The sequence below is a fragment of the Phalacrocorax carbo genome, chromosome 3 (genome assembly GCF_963921805.1).
Source record: "Phalacrocorax carbo chromosome 3, bPhaCar2.1, whole genome shotgun sequence".
Taxonomy (NCBI): domain Eukaryota; kingdom Metazoa; phylum Chordata; class Aves; order Suliformes; family Phalacrocoracidae; genus Phalacrocorax; species Phalacrocorax carbo.
Window position 1 is genome coordinate 67,401,818 of NC_087515.1, and position 27,466 is coordinate 67,429,283.

Consider the following 27,466-nt stretch of genomic DNA (forward strand, 5'->3'; position numbering starts at 1 on the left):
TCTTCATAATTCGTTGGGAAGACAGATGCTACCATTGTTGTGCAAAGGATGCAGTACATGTGGCACCCTCTTTCTGCTACATTTCTGTTTCTTGCGTGTATTTATAGCTTTGACTAGCTATGCAGGCTGTTTGCACAGAGGGTAGGGCACGGGGATGCTCTCCACTTCTGCAGAACAACACGTTCTTCCAAAGGCATCAAGTCCCACTTTCTGCTCTCCTCCTGTTTTCTGTTTGTTCTGCTGATTTTGACATAAATAAGAGAGGGAAATTAATCCCAGAGGTAAATTATGCTTTCTGAATTCTGAATCCATCTGTCCAATTAGGAAAACAGTAGAGATTGTTCATTTATATTTAGAAAACTGGATGCCTATCAAGCTTTGTGAAGGCTGCACAGCTTCTTATAAAAGTCATACAGGTTGAAAACCTACATCCACCCGTTGGTTTCTGAACCAACAACCAAGAACCAAGACAGAGAGCAAGGCAGCAAGTGGTAGGCAGCAGGAAGCACCTTCCTTCCCTCCAAGAGCAGCTGTGTTGGCTTCCAGTCAGTCAAATCAATATATAAAGTGCAGAGCAGCAGTTATGGGCTTAAGTTGCTGCTATAAAGATTAGCCACCGAACAGAGCTTTCTATTGGGAAAAAAGATGATGGATCGGAGTCAATTTTATGTAAAGGGAGAAGGAAAGAGGGGAAGAGAAAAAAATCCACGCTGATGGACATCCTGAAGGGGAGGCTGGACAGACACCTCCTGGTCTGACACAGGTAAAAGCTGATCCTGTCCTGGTGTCAGGGCTTGGCTTAGATGGTCTCAGGAAGTTAATTCTCACCTGGGAAATGCATTACTCTGATGAAGACTCCAATTTTGGTTTTAGACAGCCTGTCTTAAGAAAAAAAATCCACAGGTCTACTCTCAATCTGACAGCCTGCATTATTTATATTTTTTAGTAAAAGAGATGTTAATATTAAATCCTTATTAACGCATTAGTATATACTTTCTCAGAAATTTAGTATTACGTGGAGATAGCAACAGATGATATTTAAATCACCAATAAAATCTATTATAATCTCTCTACAATCTTGTTATAATCAGTAAAAAAATTAGTTTAATAACCTTGGTTTTCTAGATATCTGCTCATGTTTGAAATTATGAAGACACAACAGAGAGAAGCAGTTTGACTCTATTTTTTTCACTGGAGTCTTTGTGGTGAAAGTCCACCTGACACCAGCTGTTGTTCTTCCTGCGGCCAGCTGGCTTCCTGCACTCTGCCTCTGCTCCAGATAAATAGATTTATCTGGCCATATGAGAGGAAGATTATGGAGGTACTTTTTAGATGAAGAAATGCCAGAAAAGAGGAACTATTTTAAAGTGTATAATCCAACCAGATGTTTCATGTAATCGCCAAAATCGTTGAAATACTACTCAAAAATATGGATGGAATTTTTAATGGAACTACGAGAAACCAATTTAGAAGCGTACCATAAACCACCCAAAACCAGAAGCCTCAGACTCCTCATTTATTTTGAAAAATTAATGTATGCAACTCTAAATTTTGTTGGTTTAATTGTTTCAGCTATAGATTTTGTGCATTTACAGTTAGAAAGATTTCTCTCCAAAATATGTACTGTTTTCATACTCATTATATACACAGAATTAGTCATTAATTCAGGCCTACACGTTACACCTGTCACACCTGTACATAAACTAAACGTGGCAGGTTTTGGTGCTGCGTGGAATACCCGGATTTAGCAAATGGTAGCAAGTTCTGGGAAATAAAAGATGCACTTTGCCTCCTGGTGCTACCCTATTGAGGATGCTCCTGAGTGTTGACAGGAGCTGGGGAGCAAAGGGCAAAGAGATGATGCCTTTCTATTGTTCCTTAATGAGACAATTAATTATGAAGATTTAGCCTGATTATGGGTAGTGACCTAGCACCTAATTTACCCGTGCTGGTGTGTTGTGGCATTGAGGCATTCTTACTAAAGGACAGCCCAGCAGAGCTGCGTGTTCTGTCTATTTGCAGGCAGGATATCCCGGAAATCCATGAATACTGAACGTTGATTATACAGTACTAATCAATGCAAAGTCTTTTATAAATGTTGTATAAACCACCGAGCCAATAGCAATACCATCTTGCTAACAGAAGGCAACAAGAAATCTGTTCTCACCTGTGAAAATGAAAGGAAGCACCTTTTATTTACCCTGTGAATTTAATGATTTCTATCCCCATTGGAACGACCTACATAAACCTAGATTTTGACAGGATGCAAGAGGGTTAGAGAAGCAGCTTGCAGATCCAGCTGGAAGCTTGTTACAGTGGGAGACCACCTACACAGAATAAGCTCAGCTTCACTGATGATCCTGTTTGTGTTCAATGTAGACGGGGGACGGAGAGCGGGAAGGTTTGGGGGTTGAACTTGGTGGTGTCTCCGAAATGCTGAGCCAGCAGAATGGGCTCCTGGGGAACATTATTACCAGCACAAGTAAGAGGAGCTGGAAAAAATCTTCTGTGTTGATCCAAGGCCAAGTTTTCTTCAAGAAGAGGAAGGTGGAAATGTTCCACCTGTGCCTCCGCCAGCACCAAACATTCCCTCAGGCACACGCGATGATCTGGCTGCTCTTAAACATTTGCTTAAAGTATTAAAAAACCTTCAAGTTAGGAACAACTGTTTTGTCTTGACCTACCTGAGTAAGGTGGGAGAACAGAGCATTGTGCTTGTTTTACTGATGTTTATTAAAGCTGCGTTTAGGAGAACAGCAACATGGCCACGCAAATACACCAGAAGTTGTGTATTCACCGTTCCCGTGCACTCCTGTGTCTTTCTGAAAAGTTATCAAAGGCGTTGGCTAGGTCTGAGAGGGGAAGTACATGGCTCCATTGCGCCTTCTGAAAATGGACACCCTCTAAATACGAGGTATCAGTCAAAGTGGGGATACAAACTCTCCAGCATTTCAGCATACTTTTTTTTTTTTTTCTGAAATTTGCTCTATTACTTCATCTTTTGGACTTTTAACGTTTTATTTTTCCCCTTGTCCCTTTTCCACCCCATTTCCCTAATACTTGAAAATTATTTTTACATTGTAAAGTGGAAGATGCCTACAACTTAATTAAATTTATTGCTGCAAACACAGTAACTACATGAAGACTTTTACAAGTGTTTTTAATTCTCTTTCTATGCATTTTATGTACCGGGTTTGCATTTTTATTTTCTTTTGCTGGGCGTAGCAGAGAAGAAGACACAGTTGGTTTTGCTTTCAGGTTGGCATACCAAAGAGATACAAATTTTTCTTATGAAGTAATATACATTAATCACTGGAGCTGGAAGCGACGTTTGGCACCAGTGGGTACCGAGGAGGTGCATTTCTACCTTTCTGTTCCTGAAGCAGCCTGACCTTGGCTCAGGTTAGGATAGTTTTGGGCTCTCCTGTGCTACCTACAACCTACGTTTTAAATGCTCTGTTAAACTCAAACTAGTATAAATAAAGACTAGTATACTTTCAGCTATTCTTATGATGAGTTTGTACTCATGTTGGTTGATGTTTTAAACGACTTGCCTGAGGACAGAAAAATAAAACCAATGTTAGAAAAAACCTATTTTCCTAATCCTGTGCTCGGGGCACTAGCAGAATGATTTAGCTTTCTTTTCCACGCTGGCAGGCTGGTTTCTGCAGGCCTTGCCAAATTTCCAAATACCTTGACTCAAGTTCATAAAAACGTCTCACTTCTCTTGGGAGAGAAAATTGGAGGGCAAGAGTTTTATTAGACCAGTTGGAAAAGCCGACAGGCTTTACAGCAAAGAGTCTCTCATTTCTCTTGGTTGTGGTTGTTGTCTTTTCCCTTCTTTTACGAGTACCTCTGCGAAAGGAGGCACTTAGCTGCAGTCAGTCGTGCAGTGTAATGCTGGGAGCTGATTCACAGCAAGTGCCTCAAGGGCATACCTCAGCAGTGGCATTTCTACACGGTTGTATCTCCTCAGGTGTGGGAAAGAAATCATTCCCTTTGCATGAATTTAACCCGGTCTCAATTTTTATACTTTTCACTGAGTGTTATCTGTTCTGGCACTGATGTTCCCTCAAGAGGAATACCTTTTAACATATGTACATTTAAGTATAAGTACCATTTTTAAATGGTTACTTACGCTTCGTATATATCTCTACAAAGTTAATACACATGTAATTACAATTCTACCTGTCTGTCCATCTATCTGTCACACAGGGCATACAGAGTTCAAATGCTTTTTGCCTAGGTTTCATAGCAGCTTTTTTTTTTACAGTAATCGCTATGTACTCTTCTTCACAGCATTACTCACAGGTACTTGGTGCCACGCTTGTACGCAATGCATTTGCATGTATTTCTTGCAAGTCCCGAGAAGGTCCTTACACAGACGGTTTCAAATGTTTCTATACTAATTAGATGAAGGGCATCTGGCGCGGGAGTGGTGTTTATGTTTTTAAGTAAGCTAAGACATTATTGTTGTTGCTCTGGATGAAACTCAGTGTCACTGTCAGCTCCAAGTGATTTTTAAGGTTTTTCTGAGGCAGCTTAATTAGCTCACTGGCTGAGGGCCAGCTTTCTTCTGCATAGTCACAGGTTGTTGTTTCAGCTGTGCCGTGTTCTTTCTGTCCTTCCAGTTTTGGGAATTGATGGGTGGAGTGTCTCCTACAGCAAAGTGCACTGGTTTGTGTCAAGAGATATCTACGTTTTTACTAAGTTTCTAATGCTTTATAGATTTTGTGCTTTTTTTTCCTCAAGTATTTGTGATATGAATAAAAAAGTGCCATTTTTAAATCAGTATTTTAGTATATGAACCATGCTGTGCAATGGTGCAAGGGAGCAATTGGCATGATCATCTTCAGTAATGGTAGCAAGAGATTTTAAAAAGAAAACCAGTCACTGAATCTTTCTGGTTTTGGTTAGGTGACTGCCTTCCTCTCGAAGAGAAGCGGTGCAATTGAGTTCAGCCAGGAGAAGGTGGTAATCTGATGTTGCCCTGTGCTCCTGCCAGCAGCACTGCTTCTAGGCCAAGGCTCAGACTTAGACTGTGTTTTCTTCATACGAGTTTGGTCTCTTAATGATGCAAAAAAATTTTCGTGAAGTCACCAAAGTCTCTTAATGCGAGTTTTGGGAATTGTACTACTCTGCCCACAAAATGCCTCTTCTAACTCTACTAGGAAAGTTTTATTACATGAGTATTGTTCTTAGGATTATAAATAGCAGCAAGTTGAAAAAGGTTGGTTTTGTCACAGTATTTGCAGATCAAGTGCGCAGCTCTGCAAAACTGTTTGGATGGTTTGTTTTAATGGAAAAATATCTGCTGGAGATTGGAAGGCAATAGGGCTGCTATTCCTGCACTTGTACTAGTCCCAACGTGGCAAGCGTGATGGGGTGAGCAGGGGTGCTGAGTGCAGTTCCGTTGCTGGAAGACAGGTTACCATCACCCCCAGGTTTTGGTAAAAGGTCACAAGAGCTTTGGGCATAAAGTCTTCAGAGCTGCTGAGAAGCAGCGAACTGACCCTCAAGCTGTGTGGAGAGAAGATTATTCACTCCCATGGGAGATTTCAAGAACTCGAGTATTGTTTCCATTCCAGCTCTCAGCCTCCAAAATGTCATTTTTCTCCTCAAAAGAAAATAAAGCCTGGGAGAAATCTGGGGTTAGCTCCAGAGCCGTGGAAGAGGGATGTCGCGGCCACAGGCTCTATCTGCACGGGACACTCGCATACTGGGCTGTGCAGGGGCTGTCCACTCTCCACGGCCCCTGCAGGGCACCAGAAACACCAGACTGTTTTCTGTGAGTGTTACCACTTATTCCAGACCCACTATAACAAACCCCTGGCTTTTCTGAGATACTGCAGTTTGTCCAAGTCACCAGGTAATCCTTCTGTCTTGGCTTTTGGTTGAATTACTGGTATGATCTCAGCTGACCCCCAAGTTTGAGTTCTTTAGAGCTTGTTTTCAGTTTTCTGTCGGTGCCTGTTTGCTGTAAGAGGAGCAGGGAGTTGGACGGAGGTGCAGGGGGTGGAGGCCAGGCTTTCCGTACGGGGGTGTGTGCAGCTCTTACTGACAATGGCCTCTCCGGTGCACACCGGCCTGCAGCTCTGCTTCCCTCATGGCACCCGCATCCAGGCGGGCTGGGGAACCCTATTGCTGCTTGCTGTGCTGCGCAGCATAGGGCGCTGTACGGGATATTCCGTCATCCTTCCCTGTATAACAATACCCCGTGTTGTGTACAGGCTTCTAAACGTCGTCAGTACCATCCTTACCAAACTGAGACGTCATGGAGCACTTTAAAGTGAGTATTTTCCATTATTTTGTACAAATGCTTATACAACACTTGCTATAGAAAGCACTAGTTAGACTTCGGTGCCCACTGTGGCGGTCGAAAGGCAGTGATCCTCCTACCAGGTGTGTAATTCAATCGTTCTTTCTGAGGGTAAAGTTGCTGTAGCGAGGTTGTCACGTCCACATGATTGAAACTTTGTCTCGGGGTTTCTGTTATGTAAGAACATAATATATAGTCGTATAAGAAATTTAAGAAAAAAGCTGATTTTAAGAAATGTCCTTCATTCCTTCTTTGCCCCTGCCCCCAGAAAACATAAATGTATTTTTTTTGTAACTGTCCTAAGGATCCCTTCTTTAACACGCAGATTTCCAAAGGGCGCGTCCCCCCAGCTGAGTGCTGCGGTCACACCTTTGGCCTTGAGGGGTATCGTGGACTTGCAATTTCTGCTTAAATTAATCCACATCCACTTGTAGGCGTCAGTAATTTTTTAGAAGACTATCTACACACTCAGCATCTCATCGTTTACTATTTTGTCAGTCGTCTGAGTTTGAACCTTTGAAGTTACTGCTACAATTGGAAGAAAGGTCACATCAATTCTATTCCTGTAAAAATTATTTTCATTTCACCAGTATCTCATTATTGGTTTTCTTTCATTTCTTATGATGTTTTAGGTAAAAGTAATTTTTGGTGCTTATCACTTTTTTATGCATGTTCTTTCCTAGAAATTGTTTTGTAGTTTGATATATTCCTCACATCACAGTAGGTGGTGATATTCTGGAAGCCCCGGTGATATTTGTGAAATATTTTCATGCAAAAGCCTACAAAGGAAGCATTACTAATTTCGCTTATGTACAAGTTTGATTGGTTTTCATAAAATTAATGTTTAATTTCTGTTGAGCGCCAGGCTCTTTCTCTTACGTTTAAGCACAACTCAAACAGCATAACTTCAAATTAAAACTGATTTCGTATCGCTCGGAGCTTTCGAGAGCCAATACGACTGCTGGCGGACCACGACCTTCCCGTTTCGGGTGCTACGCTATTTTTTTCCTTTCCGTACACGTTTGCAGGGGGCTGGGGAAACATGCCTCCAAAAACATCTTTCTGATCTTTCCTGCCGAAATGGCGGTGGCGGTGCGCGGCCGGGAAGGGGATGGAGCTTCTCTTACTGGTGTGTCTGGGACGGCACGGCCAGGCTGGCCGAGGGATGGTGGCACCGGCTGGGGGGTCAAGGGACGCGGGTGGGCTTTGGGGCTCTGCTTTTGGAGCCGTCTCGGGGCAAATCACTCTGGGGGAGGCCTCGTTTTCCGCTTACGGAGCAAAGCCAACTCTCCCGACGGGGGACCGCCCGCGCAGCCCTCCGCCCGCGGCTCCCCGCTCTCGCACGAAGCGGAGAAGCTGGTGAGAGCTGGGAAGCGCTCGTTTAGCCGCCGGGCTGCCTCCCGCGGACTTCCTCCACTGGAGTTAAAGCTCCCGTTGGGCGGAGGGGGCGGCTCCAGCCAGCAGCGGGGGAGCCCCGTCCACCACCGCCTCCTCTCCGCTCCCCCCCGTCGGGAGGAAGGTTTGCGCTCGTTAAGGCGAAGGGCGGGCGCCTCGCCGGGAAGCCCCCGCGGGAGCACCGGGGAGCTCGGCAGGTGCTGCCGGCGCGCCGGGGGCTCGGCCCGGCCCCGACGGGCGGCGCGGGAGAACCGGGGGCGGCCGCCAGCGCCGGGCCGGGGCGGCGCGGGAACAAAGCGGCGGCCGCCGAGGCCGCGCTGCCCCGACGGGGCCGGCCCGGACGGTGCCGCCCGCAGCGGGGGCGGGGTGACGGGGGCACCCGGCCCCCCCCCCCCGCCCCCCAACCACCCACCCATCCACCCACTCCCCTTCTCCTCACACGCACACGCGCGCCCGGGCCCACGCAGAGACAGCAGCGGCGGCCGCCGGTGCGCGGCGGGAGGAGGATGCGGCGGCTGCGCCCCTGGGCGCTGGTGCTGGGCGGGCTGCTGTGTGCCGCCGCCGCCGCCGGGCCGCCGCGGAGCTACCCGCACAGCGCGGTGCTGGACGGCGCGGCCGCGTACCGCCTGCGCTGGGGCCGCCGCGGCAGCGCCCTCGCCTTCCGCCTGGAGGTGCGCACCCGCGGCTACGTGGGCTTCGGGCTCTCGGCCGGCGGCGGCATGGCCTCCGCCGACATCGTGGTGGGGGGCGTGGAGAGGGGCCAGCCCTACCTGCAGGTAAGGCCCCGCTGCCGTCCCCTGCGGGGGGCAGCGCTGCCGGCACCCCGCTCCCGCCCCGCGTCCCGGCTCCCCTTTGTCCGCCCGCCTTCCCCCTGCTGCCTCGGTGTCGGGACGCCCCTCTATCCCTGCCCCTCTTCTGAGCCTCCTCGCCCCTCAACCCCGTACCTCCGCGCCTCATCCTTCCAGCTTTTCGGTTATTCCTATTGTTCTGCGTGTGTCCCGTCCCGTCCCCGTGTCCCCCCCCCCCTCCCCGTCCCTGGAGGAGCTCTGCCTTTTCGGTCCGCTCCCTGCCAACCTTCCCTCTAAACTACTACACGGGTTTAAAGGTGTCGGGTTTCCTTCCTCTTCATCCCGAGAGCGCAACAGCCCCCTGCTCTCTCCTTGGGCGCTCTCTCCCTGCCTGCCCTCGGAGCCCAGACCCGAGGAGGGGAAGGGAGGGACGGCAGAGTCTCTCGCAGCGAGGTGCGGCACCCTCCCCCTCCCCCTGCCAGCAGGCGACCGAGCTTGGATGTCCTGGTGCGCCTCTTTGTAATCCCGCTGGCGCGAGGGCACGATCCCACCAGCTTCCCAGCCTGCTGACATACCCGTCTGCTGGGGCGCAGGCGGTGCTGCTCCTGCCCCTGGTGTTCCTCCTCTCCTCACCTGGAGCTGTTCTGACCCAGAGATTGAAAAGGACCCACAGAGTAACCACTGGGGCTCCAGCTACTTGTCCTTGGTCTGGTAAAGCAACCTCAGAGGAGCCCAACTGTATTGGCATAATTCTGTAGGTACGTCTCTGTAGTTGTCCAGATATTGCCAGGGTGCGGCTGGGCACAGGAGTGTGGTACATCGGCTCCGCTGGGGCTTCCAGCGAAGCATCCCCTCCACGGGGCGCCGGTGGCCGGTGGGGTAGGAGCCGTGAGAGGGGAAGGGACGCACACCTTTGGTCCCCGCTCAGCGACCTGAGATCCAGCCTGGAGGAGCAGCTCTGGGGCGGGGGGAGCAGGGACACCTTGTCCCGCGGGTGAGTGAAAGGGGAATCAGGCCCAGCATGGCGACTTGTCGCTCCAGTTGCCTGAATAATAACTTTTAGAGAGACAGTTCAAGAGCAGAGCAACACCCAGTTGTTAGAAGTCTGTCTTTTCATCGTCGTGCTAGAACTAGTTGATCTTTGAAGCTGCTGCTTAAATTTTGCAAGGTTTTGCTTTAAGAATATGAATTTTGACTAACATTTCATTATAAGAAAATGAAATACTTGATATGCTCCCCCTACTATTTGTCAAGATTTTATAAAATCAAACCTTTTCCAGGAAAAGGAAGTCTTTAGCATAATTTTTTTCTTTTCTTTTTTTCCCCTATTAGTTCACTATGAGAAGTTTAGGAAAATATTTGTTTTAACTACTCTCAGAGTGATGATTTTTAGAATATTTTTCCTCCATATTTCAAAACTAAGGTAATTTTTCCCAAACCCTCAGTCTAAATCAATCAACAATAATAATAGTAATTTATAAAACATGATCTGGTTATCAAGCAATGAGCTCTTAGCTCACAGGTTGTAAGGCTTGCTGGAGCTTTACATTTTAGAAGATACACCTATTAACCATTAAAAGAAACACAAACTTTGTGCTTGGTTAGTTCATAGATCCTGTTATTAGGGTAAAGCAAGCCTTTTAGAAAGGCACTCAAAGCTAGCGTGAAGACATCCAGTGACAGAGGATGCATCACTTCCCTTGATAGTTTGTGGCAATGGTGAGTCTTTGCTGTTCCTGCTTTCCAGTATTAGTTCATCTGGGTTCAGATTCCGGCTATGTATTTTCTCTACTATATTACAAAGTCTACTTTCCCCCATCCCACCTCCATAAAGTTATTTATATGCTGTAATCGAGTCACTCCTCAATTTTCTTTTGCATAAAATAAACAGATCGAGCTCTTCAAGTATCCCACTGCTGGACATTTTTCCCCAGCGCTCAAAGCACGTCTGTGGCTCTTTCCAGCACCTCTCACAGGTTTTCAGTGTCCTTTAAAAATGGCTTCATACAAATTCCATTCTTCTTTGTAAGATTTTATTCACTGGCATCCCATGACAAATACAACTGTGATAGAAGAGGAAAGGGCCGTAGCAAGCACCTCCTCTTACAGAGCACCTGATATTTTTCCCGAAATGCTAATTTAGCACATGAACAACAGCTACGCTAAGCGCTACGAGTTATTTTGTGGAACTTCTGAGTAGGTAAGGCACAGAAGAAACACTTCTATCTGTTCAGCTTGCTTGCAGGCCGAGGTTTTCTCCATTTTTTCTTCAGTTCTAGGCAGCAAGGTTTCTTTTTAAACTGTAATGACATCCTTTAAAAAAGTTGCTTGGTTTAAGTATTTCCATACTGGCACCAACAAGGAAATACCAGGTACAAAGACAATGGAGAATCAAACTTCATGCAAAAGCTTCTTCTGGCCAGTCAGCAGGGATTGCTGTAGAATGAATAACTTGTTCTAGGATGCTATTTCAATAACCTCTAATTCTTCCCTTTACTGGACACACATATACAGTTAATATTTTAAAAACACGTTCTGTGTTAAGTGTACATCATCATCATTTACATTATTTACTACTAAAAAAGAATTTTTCATAGATAGTACCCTTGAAAGTATGTGGTTTTATGCCTAGCTGCGCTCTATAAAATATGTACACCCTATAATGAAAGAACTTACTTTTCTTTTTGGTTTTAGAAATATGTTTTTATTCCATGATCATCAGTTGGAAAATGTGCATCGTGGTCTAAACTCTTAGAAGGGTCATTTTTTGGTTTCTTTGAAAGTTCTGAGATGCTTGTTCATGGCCTGATTTTCAGAAGATGTCCTGAAACACCTTTATAGCCTTTCAAGTGGGCATTGAAATTGCTAGTCTCTTGGGAGAATTTAGCCTCCTTTCCCCCCCTTAAATTCTCTCTCCTCCTTTAAAAATAGAAAGTGTTTGCAGAGGAAGGAGTTCTCTTCTGGGAGCAAACATGTAAATGTAGTCAGACTACAGCTGTCAGGAGAGGTAAAAGCAGATACTCCTTAGTCTGTGGAGGATCGGGGCGTTGAGGTAGAGGAAAACTTCCAGATAGTTTTCAGAGATGAGAAAAAACGTTTCCTCTGGCATTTATTCTTATCGTCTCAGCGCAAGTAGGTGCTGTTCCCACTGACAGCACGCAGTGCTTTCCTTGGAAAAATCTGGTGACTCAAAGTTCTGGATATCTGAGATTGGGTTTGACTTCCTTAGTTTTTAGGTGTATGCTGAACTTGTGTGTAATGAGTTATTAGTTTTGGTTTGCTTCTCCGTATTTGAGCTGTATTTGAGCTAAAAGGGTGTCTGGCATAATAAATAAAGGCTAAAATTATTTGAATGCCTGAGGTTTAGTTCTCTCTAAATATATCAAGGTGAAAAGTGTTTTGATGTCATGAGAGAAGAACAAGCCTTCGTGGTGTACCAGAGTAGTTTTTTGGAGAGCATTGAACAATCGGAGAGTTAGACATTTACTGTCCTAATGTTTCAGAAGTTCAGTATTTGGAATGGGGACCTAGACGTATTTTGGGAGGATGTAGAGGACATAGCGTGAATACATATATACATATATACATATACATATATACATGTATGTATATATACATATATACATAGAGCTTTACTGCATTGTTGTGTGGGACACACCTCTACCAAGCAGAGGGAGAAAAAGGCGGACATCCGTGAAAAAATTATTCTAGCACGTTACTGAGAGCCCTGTGGTGGTGACGGAGTGGCAGATTATTTGGGGTTTGGGTGAGCACGTTTGAGAACAGGTGGAAGATACCAATGGGGGCTGGTGTTGGAAAGCTGGGAGCTGCCTTTGTCTCTAGAGGGATAGGGTGTACTTGGAAGGGGAGTTTGTACGTGGCAACATGTTAACTTGAAATATCACCGTGGTCATTTGCAGCATGTGTTATTCTTCATAGAAGTTCTTGGGGCAGCCTCAGCTTTTGCATCTAGTTTTCGTTTCTCCTTCCCCCCCCCCCCCTTTCTTTTTTTTTTTTTTTTTTAAATGCATCTCTTTTGTGCTTATGAATTGACACAGCATGCATTTTTCATGCTAGACCCATGCCTTTTCCTTGGTCTCCACCCCTGTCTGGAATTGTGCATCCCCACCCACAGCACGTAGCTGCTGAGAGCCCCATTTTGGGGAGAGTAATCCTCCTTGATGAATGCCTATTTTGTGCAAGTTATACAAGAGGGTTGCATTGTTCGAATCTTCTGTTGAACTTGCACAAAAATAGTCCCTACTCAGGGTGAATAGGGACTGTGTGTCACTAAAAAGTACTTTATTATTCATTACAGCCTTGCTTGTTAACTGTCACCCAAACTAAAGAATATCTGTTATCAAATGTATCCCATAGAGTTAGCTTAATTGCTCATAGGGAAGTACTTGGAAGAGATTTTAAAGGACGGACAACAGCGAGCATTCTCTATGCTTAACGATATGCTGCTTTTAAGTGCACTCATGCCAACAGCAACAAAAGAAGTGTTTAGAAAACAACTTGAAAGGCACCAAGAGAGAGATGCAAAGTGAGTGCCACACTGACATATCTCAGTTGGTGCTTTGTTGGAGGTATTTCATGCCTTTGGGCAATGGGGCAAAATCTCCAGATGACTAATGAGTCCCTCTTGGCTTCCATGTGGGGCGTAAAGAGACACTCCAGCGTACATCTCCGCTGGCTGGGCGCTTTGCAGTTCCCTCTCAGAAGTACAATAGTTAGGACAAGGAAGCAACAGCTGGTGAACAAAAGATGAGAAGAATTCTGTAGCTCTTGTATTTTGCAGGCTTTGGGGGGCTATTCTGCAAGTTTTGTTTTGTTCTTTGTGGTGTTTTTTCTTGCCCTGTGGATTTTGGGAACACCAAGGAAATGAAATTTCCTTAACGCTCCCCAAAAATAAGTACCTGGAGCAGAATGGACATGTAGCCACCATGAGTGATGCAAAGGCTTAAAATAATGGGGGAATGATTTCATTCTCGATATAAACAAGTATCTTAGAAGTAGGAGAGGGAGGAGGGGAGATTTTTGAAGGAACATACAGAGATTTTGGGAATGAGTATCGCTGACAGTTGTGCGCAAAAATCCCTTAAGTGTTTTTCAAACTTCCTCATAATTGAAGTAATTGAAGTAATTAAAGTAATTAAAACAAGAAAACTTGTGCTGGTTAAATGTGGCTCCCATGTAAGGAATGTTCCTTGTGATAAAGTATAGTTGTGAGATTGGATCACGCAGTATCTCTACTTACAGGTTTTCTTCCCTTTAAAACACATTGCTACATGTTTTGTCTAGTCAGTTTGTGTTAGGACAGCCTTTAATCTAGCTTTATAGCTTCTGATAAAACTAGAATATAACCTCTTAAATGAAGATTTATTCTTGATGTAAAGACTTGGATAGGTCCTTGGAACTCTGCTGCGAAGTCAAATTATCCACGCCAATACGCGATGTCGTATTTTAACTTCTAACCTCTCGTGCTTCTTACACCTTTGTGTGGTAAATCAGAAGGCTCTCCCCGTTTCGGTGTTTTTCATTTGTGTGTGGAGAACGCGATATTTTTATCTCTTCCAGGGGAATGCCACAGAAACCAAGGGTACAAGCCAACAGACTGCCAGCTGTAGGCTACCGGGAAGCCGCCCCAGGCAGCATTTAGCTAGATATAAGAAATACACTGAAGTTTATTCAGATGACTTCCAGTTTGAATGAAGAAAGGCATGTCTCTAAGTAAATAACTGTGTTCCATGTGTAAAAAATACACGCCCTCTTTTTGCAAACAAAATATGTGTACATGTCACGCGCATACATCTATTATCTGTTTCTGTAAACACACAAGTGGAAAATGTGTGTCTTTGCGCATATTTGTATGTCTACATTCAACATACAGACACACCCACGATTATTTGTTATGGATAAAAATTTTCTGTCCTTTTTTAAGTTAGTAGTACACCTGAAGTAAATAAGCCACATTTACTCCAGTGTAATTCAGTTTAATTGGAATTTTGCCAGGAATTGTGTACAGCTTCTCGGAACCGCCTGCATGAGTGAGATCCAGGCTTCCTAGCAAGAAGTGAATCACTTCATACTCATCTGTTATGTAGGTAGAAATAAATAAATCAATCAGTAAATTAATTACAAACAGACCGCTCACAGGGCAACAGCTGAACTTAACTGATCCTCGTTACTTTAGGAACTTCTTGCAGCTCCTTGATAGCTGTCACTGTACTCTTTCTGTGGATATTTTTTCATTTGGGGCCAATCCCAAGATTGGATCAGCCAACTCTAATGCTCTTAAGGTAATTTTTATACGGAGCAGTGATGCTTTCAGATTCCTGCTTTCTGTTAGTTTTCTGTGGGTGGGCTCTGTTTTTCCCTAACGTAAGAGCATAGTAAGATCTTTGCCTGAAACTCAAGCTGAAATTTATTTGAGGTTGCAAAAAAGTTTGGTTTGCTTATTTGTAAACTCATGCTCTGTTTGCTTCTTGCCAAATACAATGTAAAAACAGCTTCTTTTTGGTGGTAACATCCAGTGTGTGCTGGAACCATGAGCAGCGGGATTCCATCTAAGTTGAATGCAACAATAAAGAAGAGAAATGTTAACCACATTTATTTTTTTGGAAACCCAGAAAGGCATAGCTTGGTGCTTATTTCAAACAAACGTTTTGGTCAGTTCTTTTGCGTACTGTAGCAATATATCCATCCTATTTATACACAGATAGATCCCCTCCTGCGCCAACTTTCATCTTGGTTACAGCTTCCCGATTCCTTTTGCCAAACTTGTCTTCAGCCCTGGTCTTAGACATCAGTTTGGTAGTTTGGGGATGTTCAAAACTCCTTGGGTTGGCTACAGACCACAGGCGAGGACTAGTTGCAACAGAGCTTGTTTTTCCCTCGTTTCCCATTCCTGGCTTGTCCCTTTACTCGCTTGTAAGTGTTAAATTGCTGCCGAAATGGAAGCGATCTCCCGGTTAGAGGAGGACAGCGTGTACAAATCCCGGCAACAGAGCTGCTCACAAGCCGAGCCCACAAGGCAATTGCTGGATGGGGCCACAGTTTGAGAGTTATTTTATGCTTCTTGAGATGGAAAGGTGCTGTATATAATTTAGGATGGGAAATGGATATCATAAAAAGTCCGATCTTGTACATTGTAAAGATCTGGGGAGGGAGTCCCATAAACACCTGTTCAAGTCTGCGATGACAGCTGGAGGTGCTTTCGGGGTCAGGCTTCCCTCTGCAGCTGTGCTTACATTCTCAAAGGAGAAACCAGTCTCTTTTCACATCCTTCAGAAATTATTCTCCCTGACTGTTTGTAGAGCAGCAATCAGAAATTCTATACGCCGCAAAACATTTTTTTTTTTTAAGAAAGAGAAAGGTTAATGGGATCTGAAAAACAGTATAACATGATCGGCTTCACATCTGGAAAAGAACATAAAATAATTTGTACTGTCAGGAAGATTTTTCATTTTCCGTATGTTGTTTCAATTTCTAGGTAATGTGAGGAAGGAGATACCTAATTATTTGAGTGATTGCACAACTTAGTCCAGAGTTTAAAATACCATTTTATGCAATGTTATTAAACGGAGTGCAGAAACTTTAAATGTTTCACATGTAAACAGTTTACATAAGCAAATTCTGAAATAAAAATCTTTGTTATTATGTAGCATGACCAGTAATACTTCCAAAACTTTGTTTGAAACATGATTTAAATAACCAAAATAAGGTATTCATACTAGAAAAATGTAGTTGTTTCACCATTATCTTCTCTTTCTGTAATGCTTACACTTTTGTAAAGTTGATGTGGAACTTGAAATCTTCATTTACCATATGATATATACTTTTGTGAGTATAAGAACCTGAAGAATCTGGATGCAAGTGCTGAATCAGTACATAAATCCATGTTGTCAGGTTTGTGCTGTTAGTGTTTCAGAAATTCAGTTTTAAGGACTTGCTAATTGTTGTAGGTCTCTGTTAGGACTCCATGAAATTCATGGGGACTTGTATAAGTGTAATTTGTCCTACAAAAGACACAGGTTTTCTAGCTAACTGTGTGGAGTGGCAAAACCAAGTATGTGTAAAAGAGGTCACCACATCAGAGCCTTTTGCTACCCAGTAGGAAGAATAAACTATTCCAATATGAGGCACATTTCAGCCCATCTGTGACAGATAACGAAGCACTGTAATTCTGTTGATGCAAATGTCACACTCCTTTCTCTACAGAATGACATGAGTGAAATTTGTGAATTTAGATGAGATCTGTGTTATGATAGTCTGGCCTGGACAGAGTTTTGAACCATATTTAGATATCCTCAGTTCAGCTGAAGCCCAGATGCCTAACATCCTCTCTCTGACCTCTGGTGGATCCATCCTCTGTGCTGTCCTTTGGCCTTACAAGTCACTTTTCAAAGGCCTTCAGAGGTACCCAGCTTTCTTCTTTGACTAGACACAAGGAGTTAAATGGTGTGTAGGCTGTCCAGATGTGGTGGATTTGATTGCATTTGTACCATAGGAGCAGACTTTCATTTATTCTTATGTTTCTACTCTGAAAGGAAGCTTAAGGGATGTATAAAGATACAGACATATATCTATATAGATATATCTACAACTAACTTTCTCTTACTTTTCCAAGATGCTGCTGAAAAGGATGTGGCATCACAGTTTGCAGTGTGTCTTCATTTTTTATAATCTCCTTTTGTTCATTACATTTTGTACACAAATAAGTGTCTTAAAGGCTTTTAAGCTCTGATGAGCAAACTAGCAAAGTCAACGTAGTTTGACTTAAAACTCTTCTCTGTGAGCAGAAAGAGATCAGCATGTTTCCTTGGCAATGTGGCCTTATTTTGTTTTAAAACTGGTAAACAAATAATTTTCATGTTAGCGGTTGAGCAATCAAATTCTGAGCTATTCAGAAATATTTTTTTGTTATATTATTTGATTTTATTTTTGTGATGATCATCTGGATAATTTTCATCAAAGGAAATAAAAGTAGTAATAGAGGCAGTTCGCTAACTCCTAAATAGCTCATGGCAAGTGTACTCACACTTGATTCCTCTAGGGCAGTCCCACTGCACTGAGTGGAGTTGTAGGATCTGGGGCATAAATGGGTGTCTCTGTCTTACTGTGTGCCACAAAAATTTGCTTCCCAGGTATTCTCAGCACCCTGATATTCAAGGGCTGTTGCAAGGCGGTGTGCATCAGGCAAATCAGGCAAAGAGAGTAAGTAAAGCCAAGGAATTCATTACTTCACAGATATTTTCACATGGGAAAGATTAATGTTAGTTGGTCAGATTAGCATCTACCCACAAAATAATTTAAGGTGAGTCACGGAGCGAGGCACTGTTCAGCATCGACAGGTAGGCAGCGAGTGCCCGGGCAGGCAGCGCTGCGAGCACCCAACGCAGCTCCCCCAACACGGCTCTCCTCCTGCGGGGAGCGGCGTGGTCCTCTCCTGGGCTTTGGGACCAACTTTCCCAAAGCATTCGCTGGCAGCCACAAAACGAGCCCCTTGCAGTGAGGCAGAGCTGTGACCTGTCTTTGTCTGTTGTCCAGGCGAGTGAAATAATTACACTGGCAATCACGTTATCAAGCCAAATCTGATCTAATACCTTAATTACACAGCTTCTTTGAGTTATTTTTGCATTCTCCCCACAGGCTTATGGAAGTCAGGGCTACAAGAGGTTTTTTTGGTTACGGCTGTGTCCTTTAGACTTCTTAAGAAATGATGAAGTTTACTGGCAAAATATTTGAGTGTGCACACCTAACTTTGCTTCATGTTTCTGAGTTTTCCTTCACAACGGTTTCAGCCAAAGATTTTCAACTTGTTCACATGAGGAAAAGCTATTCCTGAATTTGTATTCTTCAATAATTCAATGTATGGGTGCTTATTCTAATATAAGGATGCCTTATTCCAATTTATTGTAACACTTCAGCAACGATATCACACTTTAATAAAAGCTGATGTTCACAAGGTTACATTTCTCGTCCAGGCAAGCCCTTACTATTTTTAAGATGGAAGTGGAGATTCCACAGAGGAGCGTTTTCAGAGCCAGGATGATACTGCGTATAGATGCACACTGCCTCTTTCCAAGCTCTGATGCAGGGAGTGTTTTGACCCCATAAAGTATCCCTCTTCAAGTACCATCGCAGAACAGGCCCATTATCTCCCTCTGGAAAAGTTAATCCAAAACTCTTTCTCTAGACAAACATAAGTCAGCAGTTCCCTTTCTTTCAGCATACAGCTTCAGGTCTTTTGCTCTTTTTGGTGATTATTTTTCCATGTGTGTATTCTTTCATATATGTACTCATTCATTTCTAGTCACGAGAAGTGCTGACAGGAAAAGGAGGACTGTTTTCAGTACCTTTCAGAATCTTCAAAATTTAGATTTGTTCCAGAACTGAAAAAATCCAACTCTTTCATTTGTTTTGGCAAGACAGAATTAAATCTAAGTATTTTCATGCTGATAAAAAATGGTTAGCTTTTTACCCTTTTCTTCCTTAAGTCTGAATCTTGACTGAGGCTATTTCATACAAATTTTCATCCAAATTAATATACCTTAATGAAATGTTTGGGCATGCAGTTATTTGTACATCAATAAAAGGCGGACCAGCTTGTGAACTCTGACTGGTGTGCATGTCGTCTCTTGCACACACGCAGATTTCTAGGGTGGGGTTAAACTGAAGATTACAGCTCTTAAATGATCCTTCAGTGAATTAATAAGGTATCAGCTACTGTTACTGGTATCAAAATACTTGGACGTAATATTTTACAATTTTTCATCTCGGTTCCCTCCACTTCAACAAAAGGGGAAAGACAGAAATCTCTCTAAAAGTGAATGGAGGTCCAAACAGCTACAGAAGTAAATGCCTTCTAGGAACAGCCAGCACTGCATTATTCTGCAAGGGTGCTGCATGATTAATGGTGTCTGCCTGTAGCCTGTTCGGCGTGAGAAATATAGCTATTAGTTAAAAGCCCCCCTCCCCGTCCCAGAAACAGCCTGAATCTCAAAGGAGGGTGACCGGAGGAGGTGCATCTGGGGTGTTGTTGGGCCCTTTCCAGGTGGCTGGGGTGGGAGGGGAGGGAGGGCTGGGTCCCAGCTGCGCGGGGCCGCAGGAATTTGGGGTGAGGAGGTTAATGACCTGGCATTGCTGCAGCCGCTCCTCTATTGTACCGTGCCTCTGCTGAACCCCACACGGGGAGCGTCTGTTTTACAAGCAGCTCCCCCTGCCCTCAGAGCCCCAACCCAACCCCAACCCAGCACCTTTTGTATGAACTGAGCACTTTCCGAGCTAGTTAAGCCGTAGGGTTTCTGGTTCTAGTCGATGTTCATTCAAGAGGTTTGCTTTTTGTGGGGAAGAAAAAAGAAAGAGAAAGTCGTGTTGATGTGAATCTTAAGCTAAATTTGTTCTCTCTGTAATTTCCCCTGAAGTTCATGACACCCCAGTCACAATAAATTAGGCTTCTTGGTTGTTGGGTACAGCCTTTATTTCTGCAGTTAAATACAGGCAGCATGTTGCTGAAGTTGCTGAAGACATTCTTTAAGCTTCTTATCAAGGATACTTGCTTTCCTGAAGATTTTTAATGAAAAAAATGTTCAGTGCCACATTAAAATTATCATTTGATACAAAACTATGATACTTCGACGTTTTATATAAAGATGTGTTTTAAGAGGCTTCAGTATTGGACATAAAGTTTCCTTTTTAATTTAATATTAGATTTTAGTAATGGCCCACCTTTTATTTTTGACAGGATTATTTTACAGATGAAAACAGAGTACTTAAAAAGGACCCCCAACAGGATTACCATCTGGAATATGCCATGGAAAACAGCACACATACAATATTGGCATTTAGCAGAGAACTGCACACTTGTGATACAAATGACAAAAGCATAACGGTAAGAGGCTCTGCCTAGATATAGATAGATGAAGGAATTAATACAGGCCGAATGTATACGTGGTTCTGAAGCTGGTTATTACAATCTCATCTTAGTAAAAGGATAGAATTAGAGAAATTCAGTTTCCAAAACATCTGTTTGGTCAACTTAAATAAACCATGTAAAATACTTGTGCTCTTTCTATTAAGCTCTTATATTTTAATTTCAGCTTTCTTTGTCCTTCTACTTTAATGCATCATGTTCTCTAATTTCTAACACACCAAGTGAACACAGGATTGAAAGAGGTACCTCTGGGCCATCAAGTGCCATATCCCACAGTTGCAATCATTCAGGAGTTGAGAAACACTTTTCAGGTCTTACACTAACTTGTAATTGATCTTAACGATAGACTTTTTAAAAAGTTTGGAGCAGATATATTTAAAGTATATATTTGTTTTATTTCTTTATTCAAAATTAAGAAGTAGAAGAGTTTTATGATAAAACTCTTTCCAGGTTAAACTACTTTTCATCGTAAATTCTTCTGTTGCCTGAGGGACTGCTGTACTGTTTCCTAAGCAGAATTTTAAATAATATGAAGTTCATAACTTCTGTATTGGAAATGACAGGTAGGCTAGAGAGATTTGCAGGATTTTCTGTGCCTTGGCTTGTTTACTACTAATTTTGGAAGCATGGCTATAGTAGTTCAACACTATTTTAATTATCTATGTTTTCACAATATACGCAATAATAACAACATGATGAGCTGAAAGATACAGGAAGCAAACCACAGCTGTATAAACTGCCACATTTCCAGGCAGTCAATAGATCTATGGTTTTCACACCTGCTCCAAATTCTCAGTATAATTCAACATTCTGGGACACTTCAGGATTTATTAGAGTGCTTTGTCTCAAGGGTGATTATTGCAATCTGAGAATGTTTTACAGAGAATTGATCTGTGCTATGGCTGTAGATGGATTTTTAAAGTGTAAATCTGTTCTGTAATTGAGTTTCTATCTTCCCTAGCATGTAAGGACAGCAGTTCACAGAAGGTATTCACATCTTTACAGAGCTGAGCCTGGAAGATGTTTTGGGGGGAAGCCTTCTGATTGCTGGCCTCGCTAGAAAAACCTTTTTCACGCATGTTGTTGGTTACCTCTTTATGAGTCTGTTCTGCTATTTGCAGATACGATTTAAATTCATGACAGTAATGAAGGAGTCTGTCAGAGAGAGTTTCAGCTTCTGCATATCTCCAGTGAACCCTATGAGTAGAAAGCATTATTAATTTTAACGACAAAATTGTGTCACTGGGTGACTGCTGCTCTGGTATACATTGTCATTGTTCAAATACAGCAACACCTACATCATACCTATCATAGGAATTATGTGAACTATGTAAGAAAGATATTGTTCCTATTCCTTACAGACTTTTCGGTTTGGTTGGTTTTTTTTTAACCCAGGAGAGCACAGTGCGGGTAATATGGGCCTACCACCACAAAGACATGGGAGAAGCAGGTCAAAATTACCATGGGTCTAATCGTGGTACAAAGAGTCTACGCTTGCTGAATCCTGAGAAAGAAGAAGTCTTATCTGCCTCTTTGCCGTACTTCGACTTGACAAACAAAGACGTAAGTTACTCCGGGTTTTGGGTTTATGTAGACATGGGGATAAAGTGGCAGCCAAAGCTTTGGGCTTCTGCAACAGGGTAATATGACTTTTATAATATTGTGTTCTTGTCCTTTTTATTAAGACAGGTGCCTGTACCAGACAAGGATACAACATATTGGTGCCAAATGTTTAAGATTCCAGTACAACATGAAAAGCACCATGTGACAAAGGTGAGTGATTCTGACTGAGCAAATTTAGAGGAGCTCAGATAAAAATTACTCTTCATTATTGCACTTTCAAAATTTGTTTCAATACTTACTGGAGCGAAAACAAGACCTCTTGTCTGTCTTCACAAACATGGGTAAAGTGTGTGTGTGTGTGCCTGGGATCTGATTCTAGTGTGCCCTGACAACTGGCACACCCAGTGACAGAGCCCTTTTCTTTCTCTTCTCCTATGTCCTTTCTCCCTTAAGAAAATTAGGTTGAAAATTATTTCTGTTCATAAACATTTTTGGCAAAGACTAAGTAAAATTTTCTAAAAGCACGTTCCATCAGGTTTCTACTTCTATATAGGAATGTCATTAATTTCTTTTAATGGAGAGTAACTGTAGATTAAACCAGTACTGAAATGGTGAAGTTTGTTCAAATAAATCGCCGGGTTCTTATTTGACACCAGTCACCAATCTTGCGGTGGCCGCAGTGGAGTTCTGCCACATTACATCATGTGAGCACAGGATTTGTTATCTTCAGCTGTGTAAAATCCAAATATTATGAAAAAAGAGATGGAAGCTGTAGTTTATTTAAAAATTAGTGAAAGTGTGTAAACATCTACACAAGGTTCAGCAGGATCCAAGGTGATTTCAAAACCCACATGCATAAACATGTTTTCCTATAGCACATTTTCTAACTTTTCTTTCTGTTTGGAACTAAAAGCTTAAGAGTGCTGGGGCAAGGATGGTTCTCACATTCCTTTCCAGAAGCAACATACTGAAGGCTGATAAAAGAGCAGTTTTTTATTATTGTTCAAGACTGCTTAAGATAGCACAGTGAGATGATATCTCTGGCCCTCATTTTTATCTTTCTTTGAACTCATCAATGATTTTAAGTATACAATGCTATTCCATTTTTTGGATTATTGTCAGTCATTTTTCTCCAATGCATTCGGTAAGTCCGAAATGTTAAATTAACTCAGAGATCTTAATGTGATCTCCAGTGTATGTCTGAGAAATACCTATAGTTGCTCCAAAATACTGTGGACTTCTGCACTTTGTCAGAATGAAGAACTGCAAGGTCCAAATTTCTGCCTTCAGGTACTTGATCTTTAATCACATTTGAAATGTGTGACAGCTACTTTCACAGATCTGTATGAAAAGCAGAGTTTGCTTGTAATACAGCATATATGTCAGGATTCCTAGCTTTCTGCTTTCAAGTGAGAAAGTTTCAAAATGGTAGTATCAGAATCATGCTTTCCATGTTAAGTTTGGTGGAATTTGTAGATACATGCTGTTCTGCTATAAAGTTCTCTGGAACTATTTATTATTTATGTATTCTGAATTAATTTTTAAAATGTTTTGCCTGACTGCACATACGGTTGCTCATTTTTTAAAAAATATTGTGGTTGGTTGAAGCTAAACTATGATTTTAACTCAGAAATACATTGGCTAATTTTTCAGAATAGATTTATATTCTTTATTTTTACCATGATGTATAAAGAGTATTATAAATTTAGAAATATTTTGAAATCAGTGATTTATTTGCATTTTTTCTTATAAAGTTAGAAATTAGTAGAATCCTCAGCGTTTTTCCACTTTTAGTAAAGCAAACAACTTTCATCTTGCTGCTTAAAAATGTTCAGAGAGAGAAAAATGATTACAGAAAGGGAGAAGAATTATGTAGGAACACTTCCTTAGCATTTCTTTCAGGGCCACAACTTATATTTTCATATATATGACTTTTGTAGACATACAGAGGGTTATTGTGGGATTGTATCTATGCACTCTTGCAAACTGATTAAACATTTCCTAAAGCCTACTGATACACAAAGGATGGGGCTTATGGCTACTCAGGAGGATATTAGCTATGCAAACAAAGGTTGAATTTCACCCAGGGGAGGACAGATGAATTATATGGCCTGAACAAGCTGTGTTAGTTAAACACTTACATAGGTGTTGATTCTGGATTCTTCCTTTAGCATCATTTTCATACAAACCTCCACATCTCATTTTTACAGTCAGGAAAAAAAAAGTTTAGAAAATGGTACAAATTCCTCTCAGGCATAATTCAGTCTACTTATGTAGCGTACATGTGAGCTGAGTTTGGCCTTTCTGTCCTCCTGTATGATTCTGTGGAGCACCAAAGTGCAGTTCAGCTCTTGTTGGGCAGTGTGTGCCATCAACACTGTTGAAGTGTGCACTTAGCTGTGCATATGCATAAATCTGCTGGTGATCTGGAGTCTCAAGTAGGTGCAACAGCCACAATAAGAATTTTCTTGATACTTTTCAGCTGTTCTCTGTCATTCCTTTCTTCCTGAAAATTGCTCTGAGCATTTTATAATAATGCATTTTAAAAAATATCAGTTTCATCAGGAAAACTCAATATTTAATGAAGAAAACTGTCTGAGAAAAAATTAGACCTTCATTAAAGGTAGGGGCCAAGACATTTATTTAATTGTCTCTGGTTAACAAATGCCAGATTCTGAATCCAGATTCTGAGTTAAAAAGGACTTTTTAACTTCCTTTGACCATGCATTATTTTAAAAAAGAGTACCTCTATGCTGTCAGGCAGAACATATTCACAGCACTTGCAAATATATTTCGTAAATACAGTCTAGCGGTGCAACAGCTGGGTAAGTGATAACACTTGGTCTTAGGGTGCATCTGCAGTAGTGTTTTAGTTTGGATGGGAAGCATGCTTTTGAAGTGAATCTTCAAGTTAATCTTGCTTAGTTAGGCGTCGTTACTGCCATGGAGCAATCATGGAGCTCATGACCTGTATCCCTTTGGGTGAAACTCAACAGGAGGTTGTGCGTCAGGAGCACATCAGAAGTCCCCCAGGTGGAAATGGGCCATCAGCTCATGGGACCAGACTGGCGCTTGTACAAATAAAACATTTCTGACGCTGGATAGTCTGGATGCCAGGACCACATCCTTTTCCTCTTTTGTGTTTTTTTTTTTTTTTCTCATGGTAAAAGTGTCCCACAAACTGAATGACTCCCTGGACGATGAGAAGCTGTTTTGCAGATGTCCCAATATACTGCCTTCATCTTCCGGGTAGCTCAGGCACAGCCCTCCACCCTGATGGCTTGCATGAGCAAGCTGTTGATTTGAAGTGAATCAAAGGGCGTGTTTGGGTAACGATTGGAAGATCTGGGTTCTTCACAAGGTAAAGACACAACTAGCATAAGAGATCTCAAAATCAGTCAAAGGTAAATTATGTAAGATCTTATGTCTTTTCTTTCTCTTTACATAATATTTATGCTACTTTCCAAGAACCTCAGGTAATGAGAAACAACATATTTTCATTGAGTGTTTTTGATCAAGCTGCACTACATGACATGCAAATTGTGCAAGAGATAACTGTAATCTTGCATTCATCTCATAGGTAGAATAAGGACATGGATAAGATATTACTTATGCTCCTTATGCTGCATTTACGAATGGAGAACAGAGCTGCACTGTGATAACAAGGCACCCAGCCAGGGTTCGGACTTCTCTGTTTAATCTTCCTTTGTGTCATATCTCTTGCAACTTTTTCCCTAGCGAAGAGATTGTGTCTTCCTACATGTCCCTACAATGCCTTCTGCTATGAGATCTTCTCCGATGCCTCCAGGAACTCCCGGAGAAATAACTCATAATAACATTATGCCTGCTAAGAAATAAAACAAAGTAACATGTTTTCTCAATAGCTGGCCATAATAGTGATAAGAGTTACCCAGATTACAGCCAACACCAGGCACCGAACCTGGTTTTGTGACTCTGACGGAGTACATCACTCCTCAGCTTCAAGCTGCCTACCTGGCTGAGTGGTGGCTTCTTGAAAATTTGTTAAACTTCTACAGGTTTTCCCTCCCATGTGTTTTTTGTTAGCAGAACCAATTATCAGGGTAATAGGTCAATTTTGAAAATAACAATATGCTGAACAGATGAAAGAGTTTGCTTGGAGGTAATCGCAGGCAACCATCTTCGAGTCAGCTCTTTGCAGGATGGCTCTGCAGTGGTTCTGGAGCGGTGGGCTCTGCCTGCTCCTTGTGTGGGAGAGTGCACATTACTGCCTGGCTGCAAAATCCTCCTGCCAGCTACATGTGCATTGGCCTGTTTTGCTGCTTTGAGCTTCAGGCTGTGGTATGTGCCTCAGGCTTACTACCCTACAGGGATTTTTACTTTTCTCACATACGGAAGTTAGCCAGGAGCTTTCTCAGAAGTAGCTTTCTTAGAAAAAAGACATTCTACTTATTAGCCCAGACTTTCTGGAGATGGGTTTAAGGTTATTTCTTGCTAGGATTTTTGCAGTTCTCTGTAAATTTCGTTATTCTGACTGGTCCTGAATGCCTCTTAATTGCATCCCTACAGAAAGTTCTCTAGTTTCACCGACTGCACCTGGGGAAGGACCTCGCCTCCAGCAGGACCTCTCAGAGGGAGGGAGGGATTCGCTGGTAGAACAGAGGCACGGGCATGTCCATGCACTGACCTCTGCATGAAAAGGTTTCTGTCTCCCTGCTGAAGCCAAGCTGAGGGCAGCTCCTTGGGTGTGGAGGGCCCTTGCAGGCAGAGTCAGTGCTGCGCCAGGGCTGGGAGCCGGGGCTTGTGGAGTGAGAGGTGCTTGCCCAGAGGAGCACACACTGAAAAGGGGAGTCTCTGCAGCACCCTCCCTCGTGTAAATCGCCCATTTTAAAAGTCTCTTTCTTATTGCTCTTACAGTTTTTAAAGTTATTCAGTGTCAGCACACTGCAGCTTCTGAGACTCTTTAATTCTTGTACCATCAAAATGCTTGATCTCCTGATTTTCAATATGCGTGGATGTGTATGTGTCCTGACACATCCCTCTCTACTTTGACAGTTTGTAAGACTATTTGTTTATGATTGGGTTTTTCTGCCTATTTGCTGAATTTATATTTTTCTTACCATGACCTGGCATCATGCAGATGTTTGCCAGTGGCATGAAAATGAAAATTTGTTTCACATTCATGAGAAATACTTCCCAGTATTTTGGTAAATACAGCTTTTGCTCTATGTGCAAAGCTTGTTTTTACTGCTCTTTCTACTTGTCATTCTAAAGATACAGCTTTTTTTTATGACTGTCTTTAGCTTAGGTTTCAATACTCCATGACTTCCATTTGTTTAATTTAATTGTATTGCTTATGAATGTAACTGCATCGGCTAAAGATTCATTACTTTGGCTTTGCATTAACTGTAGGTCTCCCGTGTGCTCCACTGTTTCTTCTACTGCAATTAAAAAAACTCGAGATACAGTATTTCCTCTACTGCC

General features: G+C 42.5%; 1 protein-coding gene across 1 annotated transcript in view; it reads left to right on the forward strand.

The window, feature by feature from the left end:
- The first annotated feature begins 8,153 nt into the window (after window positions 1-8,153).
- Window positions 8,154-27,466, forward strand: part of MOXD1 (monooxygenase DBH like 1) — a 50,659-nt gene continuing 31,346 nt past the window's right edge. The window contains exons 1-4 of the mRNA XM_064447269.1: window positions 8,154-8,490; window positions 20,252-20,398; window positions 21,836-22,003; window positions 22,130-22,213. Coding sequence (XP_064303339.1) covers window positions 8,221-8,490; window positions 20,252-20,398; window positions 21,836-22,003; window positions 22,130-22,213 — 669 coding nt within the window. The 5' untranslated portion in view covers window positions 8,154-8,220. The remainder of the gene's footprint in view (window positions 8,491-20,251; window positions 20,399-21,835; window positions 22,004-22,129; window positions 22,214-27,466) is intronic.